The sequence below is a fragment of the Benincasa hispida genome, chromosome 6, assembly GCF_009727055.1.
Source record: "Benincasa hispida cultivar B227 chromosome 6, ASM972705v1, whole genome shotgun sequence".
Classification (NCBI taxonomy): Eukaryota; Viridiplantae; Streptophyta; class Magnoliopsida; order Cucurbitales; family Cucurbitaceae; genus Benincasa; species Benincasa hispida.
The window spans coordinates 34,383,871-34,399,682 of NC_052354.1; the positions used below are offsets into that span (position 1 = coordinate 34,383,871).

Here is a 15,812-nt window from a genome sequence, read left to right on the forward strand (position 1 = left end):
TTTAAGATTAATAATGTATATCCGAAAGGAAGAAAATTTCGTCGTCTTCATCCATTATCTATACTCTCTCTCTCACTCACCCTTCAACACAAATACGAGACAGCCAACCTTTACATAAGAAAAAAAAAATCACATTAACATAATTTCCAATAAATTTTTTTTTTACATGATTTAGCTAAAATGGTTTCACAGGGAGAAAATCATTCAAAGAAAACCCATTAAGAATCTGATCTCTCCCTCCTCCAAAACTATCCCATAAGAAATTTAAGGATAACAATCCTCAAACTATCTCCACAATAGTATGATATTGTCTATTTTGAACATAAATCCTTATGGTTTTATTTTAAAGTCTAGAGATAGTCATTCTCATTTATATACCAATGATCCTCCTTTTATCTAACCAATGTGAGACTTTGATTGCATTTCCAACAATCTTCCCCTCGAACAAAGGACCACCAAACCTCCGGTCATCCATTGTGGATAATATCATACCATTGTGGAGATAATTTGAAGGTCGTTGTTCCTATCAAAATTGAACTCCATCACCCTACCCAAACACACTTACACCAAAATAAGAACAAAAAATAAATAAATCATTACTTGGAAACCCTTTTATCAGATATATGAATCCTTTCATCTAAAAGCAAGCCAAAATAAATATATGTAAAGTTTTTTAGTATCGAGAGGTTAGAGATTAATCCCTAATAATAATAATAAATAAATAAATCATACGAATCCTATCGAAAAATCTTTTTATCAGATATATCAATTATTCGATCTGAAATACATGAACTTTTTATCAGATATATCAATTATTCGATCTGAAATACATGAACATAGTTCAATGTCATAAAATTTATACTATCAAAAAGTTAGATTCGATTCTGAGAGAAAAAAATAATAACGAAAAATAAAAACTAATGATACAACTCCAAACGACGACCACACATTACACAGTAATATTTCCTCTTGATTTTGAAACAAAGTGGAACAAAACAGAGCCTCCATTTTCTCTCCACATCCACAGCTTGAACTTTGCCGCCACATGACGGACACGTGCCGGTGGCCTGCCGCCGACCCAGCTCCTTCTCCTCATTGCAGAACAACATTTTCACGGCGGAGACGGCGGAGAGATAAAAATGAAAAAAAAAAAAAGGAAAAAAATCATTGCCGACTTGTTTAGGTTGAAGAATATATTTATAGAGAAGGATGGGACGTTGATTCTACGGCTGAGATGGGGCCCTGATGATCCGATCTAGATAAGGGATGGGAATTGTGCGATCTTGACCGTTCAAAGTTTTGTGAGGATCTTACTAGATCTTTCGAGGGGTAGATTATATATGTATATATAGACAAAGCTTGCCCAAGCCTTTTTTTCCTTTTTAAGTCATTTGAAATTGGAACTATTATTGTTATGAATTGAATGAATGAACCGACTTTGTTAATTATTTTATTCATTTTGTTATGTAGACTATATTAAATTTAGGAGGGGTCATTGACTCTATTGCCCCTCTTTCAACTTTTTCTTCCTCTCAAGTCATTTTGAAATTTGCTATTTTGATGATACCATTTTATCAGAATAATAATATATGTGATGACAATCCAATATACGATCTAATTAAGTTATACAGGACGGAAATTTGGATACTTATCTAAGAGATCATCAACTCGAATTTCACGATATGTTATAACTATATGATATAACATATAGTTATAACTATATATAATATATTTATTTAAAATTAAATTTATTTTTAATTTAATTTTAAATTAAAGGAAAGGAAATAACATCATTTCCCTTAATTCTATTTGAGAGAATGTGAAGAGTGGATCATTCAAAGTTAGTTTTTTTTTTTTTTTTTTTTTTTTAATTTTTTTACAGAAAACTTATTGAAGTCATTTTTTTGAATTACCTCTCTACAAATACTCTCTCAAGCTCTCTCCTCTAAAATTCTTTCTCAAAATTTCCTCTCAATCTCCCTCTCTCCTAAAATTTACAAAGCCCACACAACTCTGATTCTCATCTCTAGAGAGAATACAGGAGTTTCAAATGGTGGTGGCCATTTTGGAGAAGAGGATTTTCGTGAAGATTACGAGTTCTTCAAGGGTACGTTCTTTCTAAATCCTAATTTCTTTTATGCATGTTGTAAATTTTCTTGATTATGCATATTCTATATTCTGTAAAATATGTTTGATTATGTAAAAATAAAATTGGGACGATCTCCACATTTCCGCTCAGGGTCTTCCCATGCATGTTCCTTTAATTAGTATCATAGCGTGGTTTTTGGTCCCCAATTTTTATTGTTCCATAATTAAATTTTACAGAATTGGTGGGTAGTATTCTGTGTTCATGTGATGAATATTGTGATGAATGGTTTTCAATTGTTGGATTTTTTGAAATTGGATTATAGATTTACTGCTTTAATTTACATATTTGGTTTTCAAGAGCCCTTTGTTTTTGGACATAATTGCAAGCACTATATATTTAAAGTTTTTGAGTAGTTCGTGATTGTTTCATTCGAATTCTGGAGAAATCAAGGCCATTTTCAGAGGAAGATCGAAGGATTTCACAATTGTACAGTGCCTACTATACAGTAGAGTTGCAACGTTGCAATGTTATGAAGGGCAAGTGGATGAAAATTTTCTTAGTGTTGCAATGCTAGGTCACAGCGTTACACCGCCGCGAGAAAAAAAAATTCTGGTTCACACATGGTTCGTTGTTTTTCCGACTCTTGGTTCATCTAGTTCGGTTGGTTTGAGCGTTTCGGGTCCGATTTAGGTGCTGAGCAGTCCGGTTAGAGTGGTTCAAGCCCTGATTCATTTGTTTCTAACCGGTTGACTATTGTTTTGTTATAGTTGGATGTTTTCCAATTAATTAAATTAATATAAGTGTTATAATAATTTAATTAATTGTTTAGGTGTCCAATCCTGGTCCAATAATTATTATTTTTAATTATGCATTTGATGTATAGTTCTTATTTATTATTATATGTCATAATATATGTCATAAAGTAAAAATCCAACCATAGGTTATGCATAATTCATGCATCATTTACATTATAAATGTTATAAAATATTGTTGCATGATTTTATTTTTATACCATGCTCATGTATCATATACTATAAATGTTATAGTATATGCATGCATGCATTAATAACATATCTATGCATCATTTATATTATAAGAGTTATAATGTATAGTATGTATGTATGGATGGTTGTATGTTATTATTTATTTCATTTATTCATTATATAAGTGTTATATAAGTTTAGTAATGAAATGAAATTGCATGATGTAGGACACTACTTTAGGTAACTTTATAATCGTTCTAATTTTACTAAGTATGTCATAACATGCAATGAATGATTTTAATTAATTTAATTTTTTTTATAAAATTTATAATTAAATGAAATTAGAGATTAAAATCAATAATTCAGAATTGCATGCAAACCTTAGGTTAAAATCATTTTTTAAAATAATTTTAAAATATGATTCACATAGACCTAAGAAAACATTTCTAATATGATTAGAAATTAAGTTTAACCTTTTAATCAGTTTAATAGAATTAAATTGATTCTTAATTAAAAGATTAAATTTGTAGCAAATATATCTATAAAGGACCTTTTGTCTAAGCCTAGTTCTGTCTAGGCTGGGATATTTAAGTTGACGGAATCGTAACAATTCTACTTGAGAATTTACCTAGAAAGGTGATTTAGATAGATTTGCTACCGGCATGCAATGGTTGATTGAGGTTTATTAAAGTGTTTAATAAACATTAATCATAGTTGTTTAACCCTCCAAAGTAAGTGTTACTTTTGGGTAAATTTAAACAATCACTTAGTTCAAATTAGTAGCTATATTTTTCTAAGTTAAATAACCCTAAGTAAAACACTCAGTGGGAGGAAAATGGGGTATATGATACTTCATTTTACCTTTTCACATTTCCCCCTAAAAAGTTCACATCGTGAGATATATACTCGGCCTCGAGGCACCTTTGCTTCTATCCCTATACGTATGGTGTTTGTATAGGTCAATATCAAGGTGAATGGAGATAGTGTTTATAGTAAGTGGGAGGGGGATGTGTGTCAATACATCCCACGGTCTCTCTCATTCTCTTGTAGTAAAGTTTCATGCTCGACCTTGAGGCACCTTTGCTTGTGTCCTCCTATTGATGACATTTGCATGATTCTTTACTTAAAATTCCGAAAATGGATAGGGTTGCTTTAGTTTTTTTTTACCCTAATCGATTTTCCCCTATGGTTGGCTCAATGAGGCGGAACTCTAGAATCTAAAATGAGAGGTTACACTTACAAGAAAATGTTAAGTGAGTTGTAACAATTTCTTAACCGATTTGATAGTTACAATAACAAGGAGTTGTTTTGTCTATTGGTTGAGATAGTCTCATTTCAGTGAAGGGGCATCTGATCATCTTACGATGGCTTTTGTCTTGTCTCACTGAAACATCATTGCAAAATAAATGTAGGGTGTATTAGATTATTTTGCTAAATTTGATTGGTTTTTTCAAATAGGTTAATGCATAGAGTACTAATATAAATAAATTTTACGGTTTTAACAAATTTCATTATGACTTCCGCGACTTTAAACTTGCTCATTGCCGAAAAACTTATTGGCAAACATTATACAATATGGAAAAACACAATCAAAACAATACTTATCATCGAGGGCGGACTGACTCAAATAAACAAAAGAGAAGTATGAAAAGATAGAAAGAGATTCCTCGACAAAGAAGGAAAGAAGAAGACCTGAGATTTATCCTAATGGAGGATTTTCCTCCTATTCCTGCTCAAAATTCCACTCAAAACGTTTGAGAGGCATACGAGCATTGGATAAGGGCAAATGAAAATTCCCGAGTGTATATTTTGGCAAGCCTTTTTGAAGTCTTGGCCAAGAAACATGAGCCCATGCTCACTACTCGTGAGATCATGGAATCCCTGTGGGGGATGTTCGGACAACCATTTGCATAGCTCAGCTATGCTGCTCTTAAAAACATCTTCAATGTCCGTATGCAAGAAGGGGCATCTATTAGAGAACATGTTCTCAACATGATGGTCCACTTCAATGTGGCGGAGATGAATGGGTCGGTCATTGATGAAACAAGTCAAGTCAACTTTATACTAAAATCTTTACCTGAAAGTTTCTCGCAGTTTCGTAACAATAGTGTTATGAATAGGTTTGACTACAACCTGATCACTTTGCTCAATGAGCTACAAACTTTCCAGTCCTTGATGAAAACCAAGGAGCAAAAGTGGAAAGGGAAAAGCTAACCAACCAGTTGCTGCTCAAAAGAAAAGAAGGCTAAGGCTGCAAAGGAAATTTATTTCCATTGCAACCACGAAGGACACTGGAAGAGGAATTATCCTAAGTACCTGGCAGAAAAGAAGGCGAAGGAAGGTAAATATGATTTACTTGTATTGGAGACTTGAATAGTGGAGAATGATGATTCAGGCTGGATAATTGATTCAGACGCCACTAACCATGTTTGTTCTTCATTTCAGAGAATTAGTTTCTAGCGACAATTGATAGCTAGGGAGATGACGATGTGTGTCAGAACTGGACACGTCGTCTCAACTGTGGCAGTGGGAGGGCTCCAACTTACTTCACATAATAAATATATTTTACTTGAAAATATATTTGTTGTTCCTGATTTGAAAAGGAACTTAATTTCTGTAAAGTGTTTTATTGAACAAAACTATATTGTTAATTTCTCTGTAAATAAAGCATTTATTTCCAAGAATGGGGTAGATATTTGTTTTACTAAGCTAGAAAATAGTTTATATAGACCATTAGTAACTAAACCCTCTTCAACATTGGAATGTTTAAAATTGCAGTAACTCAAAATAAAAGACTTAAAATTTCTCCTAAGGAAAATGCCCATCTTTAGCACCTAAGGTTATGACGCATCAATCTCAATAGGATTGAGACATTGGTTAAGAATGGACTTCTAAACGAGTTAGAAGAAAATTCTTTACCTATGTGTGAGACATACCTTGAAGGAAAAATGACTAAAAGATCTTTTATTGGAAAAGGTCATAGGACCAAAAAACCCTCAGAGCTTGTACATTCAGACTTATGTAGTCTGATGAATGTTAGAGAAAGAGGATGGTTTGAATATTTTATCACTTTTAATGGTGATTATTCAAGATATGGGTATGTTTATATAATGTAACATAAGTCTGAATCCTTTGAAAAGTTCAAAGAGTTTAAGGTTGAGATTAAAAATGCATTAAATAAAATGATTAAGACATTTCGATCTGATCGAGGTGGAGAGTTTTTAGATTTTAAATTCCAGAACTATTTGATAGAACATGAAATAGTATCCCAACTCTTAGCACCTGGTACACCTTAGCAAAATTGTGTATTAGAAAGGAGATATCAAATCATGTTAGATATGGTTCAGTCTATGGTAAGTTATGCTTCTTTACCTGACACGTTTTGGGATTATGCAGTACATACTGCAACTTATATTTTGAACTATATTTCATCTAAGAGTGTTATAAGAACACCTTTGGAATTATGGAATGGTCGTAAAGCTAGTTTATGCCATTTCGGAATTTGGGGTTGCCTAGCATATGTGTTTGAGGAAAATTATAAGAAATTGGAACCTCGTTCAAAATTGTGCCTATTTGTAGGATATCTTAAAGGAGGTGGTTACTTTTATGATCCTAAAGAGAATAAAGTGTTTGTTTCGACAAATGCTACATTTTTAGAAGGGGGCCACATAAAAGAGCATAAACCCCGCAGTAAGATTGTGTTGAATGGACTTTCCAAATAAACTACTAAATCTTCAACAAGAGTTGTTGAAGAACCCAACACCTCAACAAGGGTTGTTAAAGTTGGTTCATCTAGTAAGTCAAATCCAGCTCAACTATTGAGCGAACCTCGACATAGTGGGATGGTTGCAAACCTGCCTGTTTGTTGTATGGGTTTAACAGAAATCCTAGCTATGGTAGCTGATGGAGATGTTGAGGATCCACTGTATTATAAGAAGGAAATGAAGGATGTTGACAAAGATGAGTGCATCAAAGCTATGGATCTCGAAATGGAGTCTGTGCACTTCAATTCTGTTTGAGATCTTGTAGATCAACCTATAGGTTGCAAATGGATCTACAAGAGAAAATGGGGTACTGATGGGAAGGTGCAAACCTTCAAGGCTAGACTTGTGGTAAAGGGTTATACCCAAGTTGAGGGAGTTGACTATGAGGAGACTTTCTTACGTTTGCCATGTTGAAGTCTATCCAGATCCTCCAGTCCATTGCTTCATATTATGACTATGAGATTTGGCAAATGAACGTCAAGACTACTTTTCTGAAGGACAATCTTGAGGAGATCATTTATATGAAGCAGAATGAGGGATTCATAATCCAGGGTCAAGAGAAAAATGTTTGCAAGCTTAATCAGTCAATTTACGAATTGAAGTAAGCTTCTCGATCTTGGAATATAATATTTGATACTGCGATAAAATATTATTACTTTGATCAAAATGTTGATGAGCCTTATGTAGAAAATGATCAACAGTTCAATAGCTTTTCTAGTGTTGTATGTAGATGATATCTTACTCATTGGGAATGATGTAGTTCTATTAAGAATTGGCTAGCGCCCCAATTCCAAATGAAATATTTGGGAGAGGCGCAGTTTGTTCTGGGCATTCAGATCTTTAGAGATTGAAAGAACAAAATGCTAGCCTTGTCTTAGACATCGTACATTGACAAGATGTTTGTCAAGTTTTCAATGTAGAACTCTAAAAGGGGTTTACTCTCTTTCAGGCATTGAGTTATATTGTCTAAGGAACAATGTCCTAAGATACCTCACGAAGTTGAGAAAATGAGACGAATCCCTTATGCATCGGTTGTTGGCAGCCTGATGTATGCGATGTTATGTACTTGACCTGACATCTATTATGCAGTGAGAATAGTCAGAAGATTTCAGTCTAATCTAGGATTTGATCACTAGACTATCGCTAAAAACATTCTCAAGTATCTACAGAGAATGAGGGACTACATGCTTGTGTATGGTTCTAAGGATTTGATCCTTACAAGATACATAGACTCTGATTTTTAGACTGATAAGGATTCTAGAAAATCCACATCAGGATCAGTGTTTTCTTTTAACGGAGGAGAAGTAGTCTGAAGAAGCACCAAGCAAGGGTGCATTGCTGACTTCACCAGGGAGGCTAAGTACATAGCAGCTTGTAAAGCTTCTAAGGAAGCTATGTGACTCAGGAAATTTCTGACAGATATGGAAGTAGTTCCAAACATGTCAAAACCCATCACTCTTTATTGTGATAATAGTGGTGCTGTGACTAATTCCCATGAGCCTAGGAGTCATTAGTGCGGGAACCACATAGAGCGGAAGTATCGTCTCATTCGAGAGATTGTGCATCGAGGAGATGTGATCATCACGTAGATAGCTCAACGTTGTTGATCCATTTACAAAGGCCCTCATGACTAAGGTGTTTGAGGGACACCTGCAGAGTATGGGTCTAAGAGACAGGCCACATTTTGTCTAGGGCAAGTGGGAGCTTTTGTATTGGGTGCGTGTTATGCCCTAATTTATTGCTTTGTGTACTTGTATATTAGTATAACTTTTATATTGTACATGCCATTAACTTTAGGACAAGTGAAAGATTGTTGGGGTTGATACCCTAAATCTTGTAGTTTGTAATTGTATTGTACAAATATTTTATTTATTTAATAAAATATGAGATGTTTTATTTGACATTTAGTAGCATTTAAAACATAAACCAATAAACTAACATCCATGGTTATCTTTTGTAGCTTAAACATGTATGTAGAGACATACAAGTGGATCATATTTGAGTAATAACGTAAATGGTTTATAGTAGATGGATAAGACTGGATATCTTATCCTAGTGACATTATGAATACGTCCCTCTTTATAGATGTTACAATTATTGTAAAGGCTACAAATGATCTGTTCCTAATCATTCATGTAGAGACATGTGAGTGGGGGTATTCTATTCAACGAAGTTTGTATAAGACCAGACCACGAAATGACTAGTCTCATTATATAACATCGTTCATAATAGAGACTTACATTTCACCAGGATGACCATAGGTGATATGACTTGAATCCTGAGTGAGTTGTGAACTCATGGTTACAAAGGCGGACCTTTGATTTGTATAGGTTAGAATGGCCAGATCGCCGACTCACTAAGCCTATCATTTTGGGGATTCGTCTGATTTGGGAGCTGAGAACATAGCTACACAAGATGGAATTCACTCATTCCCTAATGTCTGGATAAGTAGATAAATTGCTCCCTTAAGGGCTGATTCTAAGGCTTGAACAATGTGGCGCCACACTCTCTCTTGGCCCGAGAGGGGTTTAGTCATAGTTGGATTATGACTTATTATTCATTAGAGGAATCAGTGGTACTTAAGGAGTTAGATGTAACTAAAGGGGCAAAATGATAATTTTGGTCTATTTGTAGTTACGAGCAATGCATGGAGTCCCTGCGGGGGATGTTTGGACAACCGTCTGAACAGCTTATACATGAGGCTCTTAAATTCATATTCAACTCCAAAATGGAAGAAAGCACCTCTGTTCGTGAACTTGTGCTTAACATGATAGTCCACTTTAATGTGGTGGAGTTGAATGGGTCTACCATCGATGAGAGCAACAAGATTAGCATAATCCTACATTCTTTGTCGGAGAGCTTCCTGCACTTTGTTAGTAACATGATTCTTAACAAAGTGAAATATAACCTTACACCTTTCCACAACGAGTTGCAGACATACCAATCTTTACTAAAAAGTAACGAGAGGCAGAAGGGTGAGGCAAATGTTACTTCATCCTGTAGGACGTTCCATAGAGGTTTGACCTTAGGAACAAGGTCTGCACCTTCTGCTTCTAACTCTGCAAAGGGGAAGAAGAAGAAGGGTGGTAAGGGAAAAGGGAAGGCACCTGCTAACCCACCACCTGTCGCCTCAAATAGGCGTTCAAAGGTTGCTAAGGGAAAGTGTTTCCACTACAACCAAGATGGACACTGGAAGAGGATCTGTCCTCGGTATCTGAAAGAGAAGAAAGCAGCCAAGGCCGATAAAGGTAAATGTGATTTACTTGTGCTTGAAACTTGTTTAGTAGAGAATGACGATTCTGCTTGGATAATTGATTCAAGCGCAACTAACCATGTTTGTTCTTTCTTTCAGGGGATTAGATCTTGGCGACAGTTGGAGGCTGGTGAGATGACGATGCGAGTAGGCACTGAGCACGTCGTCTCAGCTGTAGCAGTGGGAGAACTCTAGTTAGCTTTACAGAATAGGTTTCTTATTTTAACTGATGTATATATTGTTCTTGAACTAAAGAGGAACCTCATTTCTATAAAGTGTTTATTGCAATGTAAATATACTATCTCGTTTAATGTGGATAAAGCGTTTATTCATAAAGATGGTGTTTTTATTTGCACAGCAAATCTAAAATCAAATTTATATGTGCTAAGGCCGTTAGCCATTAATTCCCTCCATAGTACTAAATTGTTCAGAACTTTCGTAACTCAATCAAAATGTCGTTGAATTTCTCCAAAAGAAAATGCCCAACTTTGGCATCTTCATTTAGGGCACATCAATCTCAATAAGATTGAGAGATTGTTGAAGAATGGACTTCTAAGTGAGTTAGAAGAAAATTCTTTACCAATGTGTGAATCTTGCCTTGAGGGTAATATGACTAAATGACCTTTTACTGGAAAAGGTTATAGAGCCAAAGAGCCTCTTGAATTAGTACATTCTAACCTTTATGGTCCTATGAATGTGCAGGCCCGAGGTGGCTATGAGTATTTTATCTTATGCAACGGAAGTCTGAATCCTTTGAAAAGTTCAAAGAGTTCAAGGGTGAAGTTGAAAACGCATTGGATAGATGGATTAAAACACTTCAATCTGATCGAGGTGGAGAGTTTTTGGACTCGGCATTCTAGAAGTATTTGATAGAACATGGAATCGTTTCCCAACTCTTAGCACCGGGTACACCTTAGCAGAATGGTGTAGCGGAGAGGAAAAATAGGATCTTGTTAGACATAGTTCACTCAATGATGAGTTACGCTTCCTTACCGAACTCGTTTTGAGGTTTTCCAGTGGAGACTGCGGTATATATACTCAACTGTGTTCCCTCCAAGAGTGTTGCAAGAACACCTTTGGAGTTGTGGAACGGTCGTAAAGCTAGTTCAGTTCCGCATTTGGGGTTGCCCTGCACATGTGCTTGAGGGTAATCCCAAGAAGTTGGAACCACGGTCGAGGTTATGCCTCTTTGTAGGCTACCTCAAAAGTACATGAGGGGGTTATTTTTATGATTCGACGGAAAATAGGGTGTTTGTTTCAATAAACGCTACTTTTCTGGAGGAGGATCATATAAGGGAGCACAGTCCACGAAGCAAAGTCGTGTTGCATGAGCTTTCCAATGAAACTACTGAAACTTAAAAAAGAGTTGTTGAAGAGCCTGCTACATCAACAAGAGTTGTTGATGGGAGTTCATCCAGTAGGTCGGTTCCACCTCAAGAGTTGAGGGAACCTCGACGTAGTGGAAGGGTTGCGAACCCACCTATTCACTATCTAGGTTTCACGAAAATCCTTGTTATGGTAAAAGATGGCGACGTTGAGGATCCATTGTCTTATAAGAAGGCAATGGAGGGTGTTGACCGGATGAATCAGTTAAGGCCATGGATCTCGATATGAAGTCTATGTACTTTAACTCGGTATGGGATCTTATAGATCAGCCTGATGGGGTTCGCCCTATAGGTTGTAAATGGATCTACAAGTGTAAACGGGGTGATGATGGGAAGGTACAGACCTTCAAGGCTCGAATTATCGCAAAGGGTTATACCCAGGTAAAGGGAGTCGACTATGAGGAAACTTTCTCGCCTATTGCCATGTTAAAGTCAATCTGCATTCTTCTGTCCATTGCAGCTTATTATAATTATGAGATTTGGAAAATGGACGTCAAGAAGGCCTTTCTGAATGGTAATCTTAAGGAGACCATTTATATGGTGCAACCTGAGGGTTTCATAGCCCAAGGTTAAGAGCAAAAGTTTGCAAACTGAATCGGTCCATTTATGGACTGAAACAGGTGTCTCGATCATGGAACATACGATTTGATACTGCAATCAAGTCGTATGGCTTTGACCAAAACGTTGATGAATCTTGTGTCTACAAGAAGATCATCAACGCTTCAGAAGTCTTTTTAGTGTTGTATGTAGACGATATCCTACTCATTGGGAATGATATAGGTCTACTGACTTCAGTTAAGAACTGGCTAGCGACCCAATTCCAAATGAAAGATTTGAGAGAGGCTCAGTTTTTTCTAGGGATACAGATCTTTCGGAATCGTAAGAACAAAATGCTAGCACTGTTTCAAGCATCGTACATTGACAAGATGTTGCTCAAGTACTTGATGTAGGACTCCAAGAGGGGCCTACTGTAGTTCAGGCATGGAGTCACTTTGTCTAAGGACATGTGTCCTAAGATGCCTCAAGAGGTTGATGAGATGAGATGGGTTCTATATACGTGTATCGTTAGCAGTTTGATGTACGCAATGCTCTAAACTCGTCCAGATATCTACTACACTGTGGGCATAGTCAGTAGGTATCAGTTTAACCTAGGCCAAGTTCTTAAACAATGTTGGCTTGCGTTGATAAAATATGTTAGATTACGTCCAAAAAGCATTAAGTTTATAACATTGCGGTCGCATGTGCTCATCACATAGAAACAGTTAATTTTTTTTTTTAATTTTTATGTAGAATATAAATTGACGCAAGGCGAAAAACACGATCACAATAAATCAGCAGTCGAGCGTAGCATTACCGCAAGACTTTGCGGAATATAAATTGACGCAAGGCGAAAAACACGATCACAATAAATCAGCAGTCGAGCATAGCATTACCGCAAGACTTTGCGGTGATTTGTGCTCGCAAACATCTGCTCAAGAAGGATTACCGCATAGAGCTGGCGCAACTTGGTGGGCGCATCTGGGTGAAAGGCATAATTAATCACGATGGGACAGAAAGCTGATGACGGTCGAATCCGAATTAAGTTGACAAGCCTCTGGTGCTACTCGATTAATCAAGTCATTAGCGTTTTCTATAGTGACAATTTCGGCGATCAGTTAGAGATTAAAGCATCCCATCTGTGCAATCATAAGAGGAGAATCCGCCTTCACCCGAAGCTCTTATAAATACCGGGTTTCTGAAAAGGGTTCAGCAGTTCGGATACTTAGATAATTTTTTTTTCATAGCTTTAGCCGTTTTCAAAGTTTTCTTTTATTTTTAAGCGAAGGACAGAAGAGTAGAGCGTGGAAGATCGTTCATTGGCAATCGGAGAAGACGCACAGAATGTAGAATAGTGGAGAGTGGGTCGACTCTCGCGAGAGCGAGATTATCTTTTGAACAAGAGTAGAAAAGACATGTATGTTGTGGAAGCAGAGGTTGTACCAGCTCTTTATTCTCTTTTGATTGTTATTTTGTATTTCACTTTTATTATGCTAATGGGAAGTTTCTTATTCTTACATCAGTTGCCTTCTACTTAGCAGTGGTATCTAATTATCGAATTGGTTGAAAAAATAAGTAACTACCTAATTATTGTTATCCATTGGATCATTTGTTTATTTGTGCCTAAACCTTTGTAGAAGCTATCGAGAGAGAGTTAAAGAAAGGAACCTAGATTTGAGAGAGCTAGGTTTTTGAATTAGATTGAGGAGCAGATTAGTTTGCATAAGATATGGGGACTTATGAGATTGCTTTGTTTGTACTGCAGTCGTAATTGCACCCTAGAGATAGGTATGATATTATGTGGTCGCTTATTTGTGTGTGTATTTTTTTCGCATAAATATAAAAATAGAGCTTATGTGTAGGTCCCTATAGATATTATCGCAGTATATCGCATGCGTTCTATCATTAGAAGCCGTAGCATTCGCATCGACAGATGGTTTACTATTGTATATGTGTTGCATGATCGCATAGCATGAACGCATCCTAGGAAGTGTTAGCCGAAACCCTTCTCAACCCGTTCACCGCATACGCATCACATCTTCCGCTTTATCAACTCTTTTCGAAACTCCACCGCATTTGTTTATTTCTATTACCGCAAACAACATTCCCAACAACTACTTGATTTATTTGATTACCGCAAAGTCTTCTGAAAAACTACCACCGCATATTGTTTTCCCAAATCCCTGAGTTCGACCCTAGACTTACCAGGAAAATCTGTGGGGTCTACACTTAGATTCCACTGAGAAAACTTGAGTTCTCAACGCATTTTCATCATCGCATTTCATCCATATTTCCACCTCATAAAATAAAGCATCAAGTTTTTGGTGCGGTTGCCGGGGACTTCGGCAAATCAATGTGCAAACGGTGATTTTTCTGATTTCTTTGTAGCTCTCAATCTCTTGTGAATTACGACCCAGAGATTAAGAGAACATTTCGACATAGACTGAGAGACAACCACCAATAACAAGAGATAACACCAAGAATGGCGGAACAACCAGAAGCAAGGGCCGCAAACGCGTACAACTATATGGCCAACCTCATCCTTCTGGTGAATGATCGCAATAGACTCATCTGGGACTATGCATCGCCTAACCTCTACGATTTCTCTCCAGGAATCATGAGGCCATCGTTAGATGGATCGAGGATTGAAATGAAGCTGGTAATGTTGCAGATGATCCAGGCTGCTGGGCAGTTTGGAGGGAGGCGTGGCGAAGACCCGCACGCCTACCTCTGGAGCTTCATAGAAATCTGCAACACTTTTATGTTCCCGAATATCTCCACTGAGGAAGTTCGACTCACTCTGTTCTCATTTTCCTTATGCAATCAAGAAGGAAATAGGCATATTCTCTCAAACTGGGGGAGATAACCTCGTGGGAACAAGTCATCGAAAAGTTTATAAAGAAGTATTTCCAACCAACCGAGAATGTAGGAGAAGGAAATTAATAACAAATTTTGAACAATAAGAAGACGAATCGCTCAGCGATGCCTCGGCGAGATTCAAGCGGCTGGTAAGAGACTGACCACATAATGGCTTACTAGACTGCCTACAAATGGAGATTTTTTACCAAGGACTAAATCCCTCTTTGCAGACCGCTGCCAACACGACAACCGCTGGTGGTCTGCTAGACAAAACATATGAGAAGGAAAAGAGTATTCTTGATCGCATTTCCAAAAATATGGAGGATTGACGGGAAAGCGATAAGAGATTAAGAATAAAAGATAATGACGCAAACAATGGGGCCATCGCATCCCTGCAAAACTAGATGACTACGATGGTGAGTTTGATTCAAGGCACCGCAATTAATAACACGGGAGCGAAGAAAGGGCAGGTCAGCGCAATTGCTCAAACGACCGCAAGTTGTGTCATTTGCAAAGACGCTCATTCGATGGAGGAATGTCTAGCTACCCCCAGTCAGTGTGCTTCATTAGAACAATCCCTATTTCGATAACTATAACCCCGGGTATGGAAACCACCATTTTTACGTGAAAAATCAAACAACAAACTTCCAACATGTGCGCAAAAAAGGGCCACTCGGATTTTCCCGGCAAAACAACGGATCCAACGCATAGTCAAGCTAACAGCTCGCAAATACCACAATCTTCGTTTAGAGATCTGTTGAAGTAGTACATTTGAGAAAATGAAAACAGTGCTTCAGAATTGAGCGAGACATCCATTAGAAATTCGAAATTTCAACTGGGACAAATTGCAGGTGAGCTGAAATAGACGCAAGGAAGCATTACCTGAACTCAACTGAGCTTCCTTTCGAAGCTGGGGGTATACGGGAAGAAACATATCTCTTT

At 37.0% G+C, this 15,812-nt stretch overlaps 1 protein-coding gene across 1 annotated transcript; it reads right to left on the reverse strand.

Annotated features, from left to right (window-relative positions):
• Positions 1-214: 214 nt before the first annotated feature.
• On the reverse strand, positions 215-1,351 carry LOC120080412. Its single transcript, XM_039035072.1, has one exon. The coding sequence runs from the start codon at positions 1,107-1,109 to the stop codon at positions 918-920; it is 192 nt and encodes a 63-aa protein (XP_038891000.1). The 5' UTR covers positions 1,110-1,351; the 3' UTR covers positions 215-917.
• Between the last annotated feature and the right edge of the window lie 14,461 nt (positions 1,352-15,812).

Bases quoted from the DNA above. Each gene is read 5' to 3' on its own strand.
- LOC120080412 (XM_039035072.1), bottom strand. From the start codon at position 1,109: ATGTTGTTCTGCAATGAGGAGAAGGAGCTGGGTCGGCGGCAGGCCACC.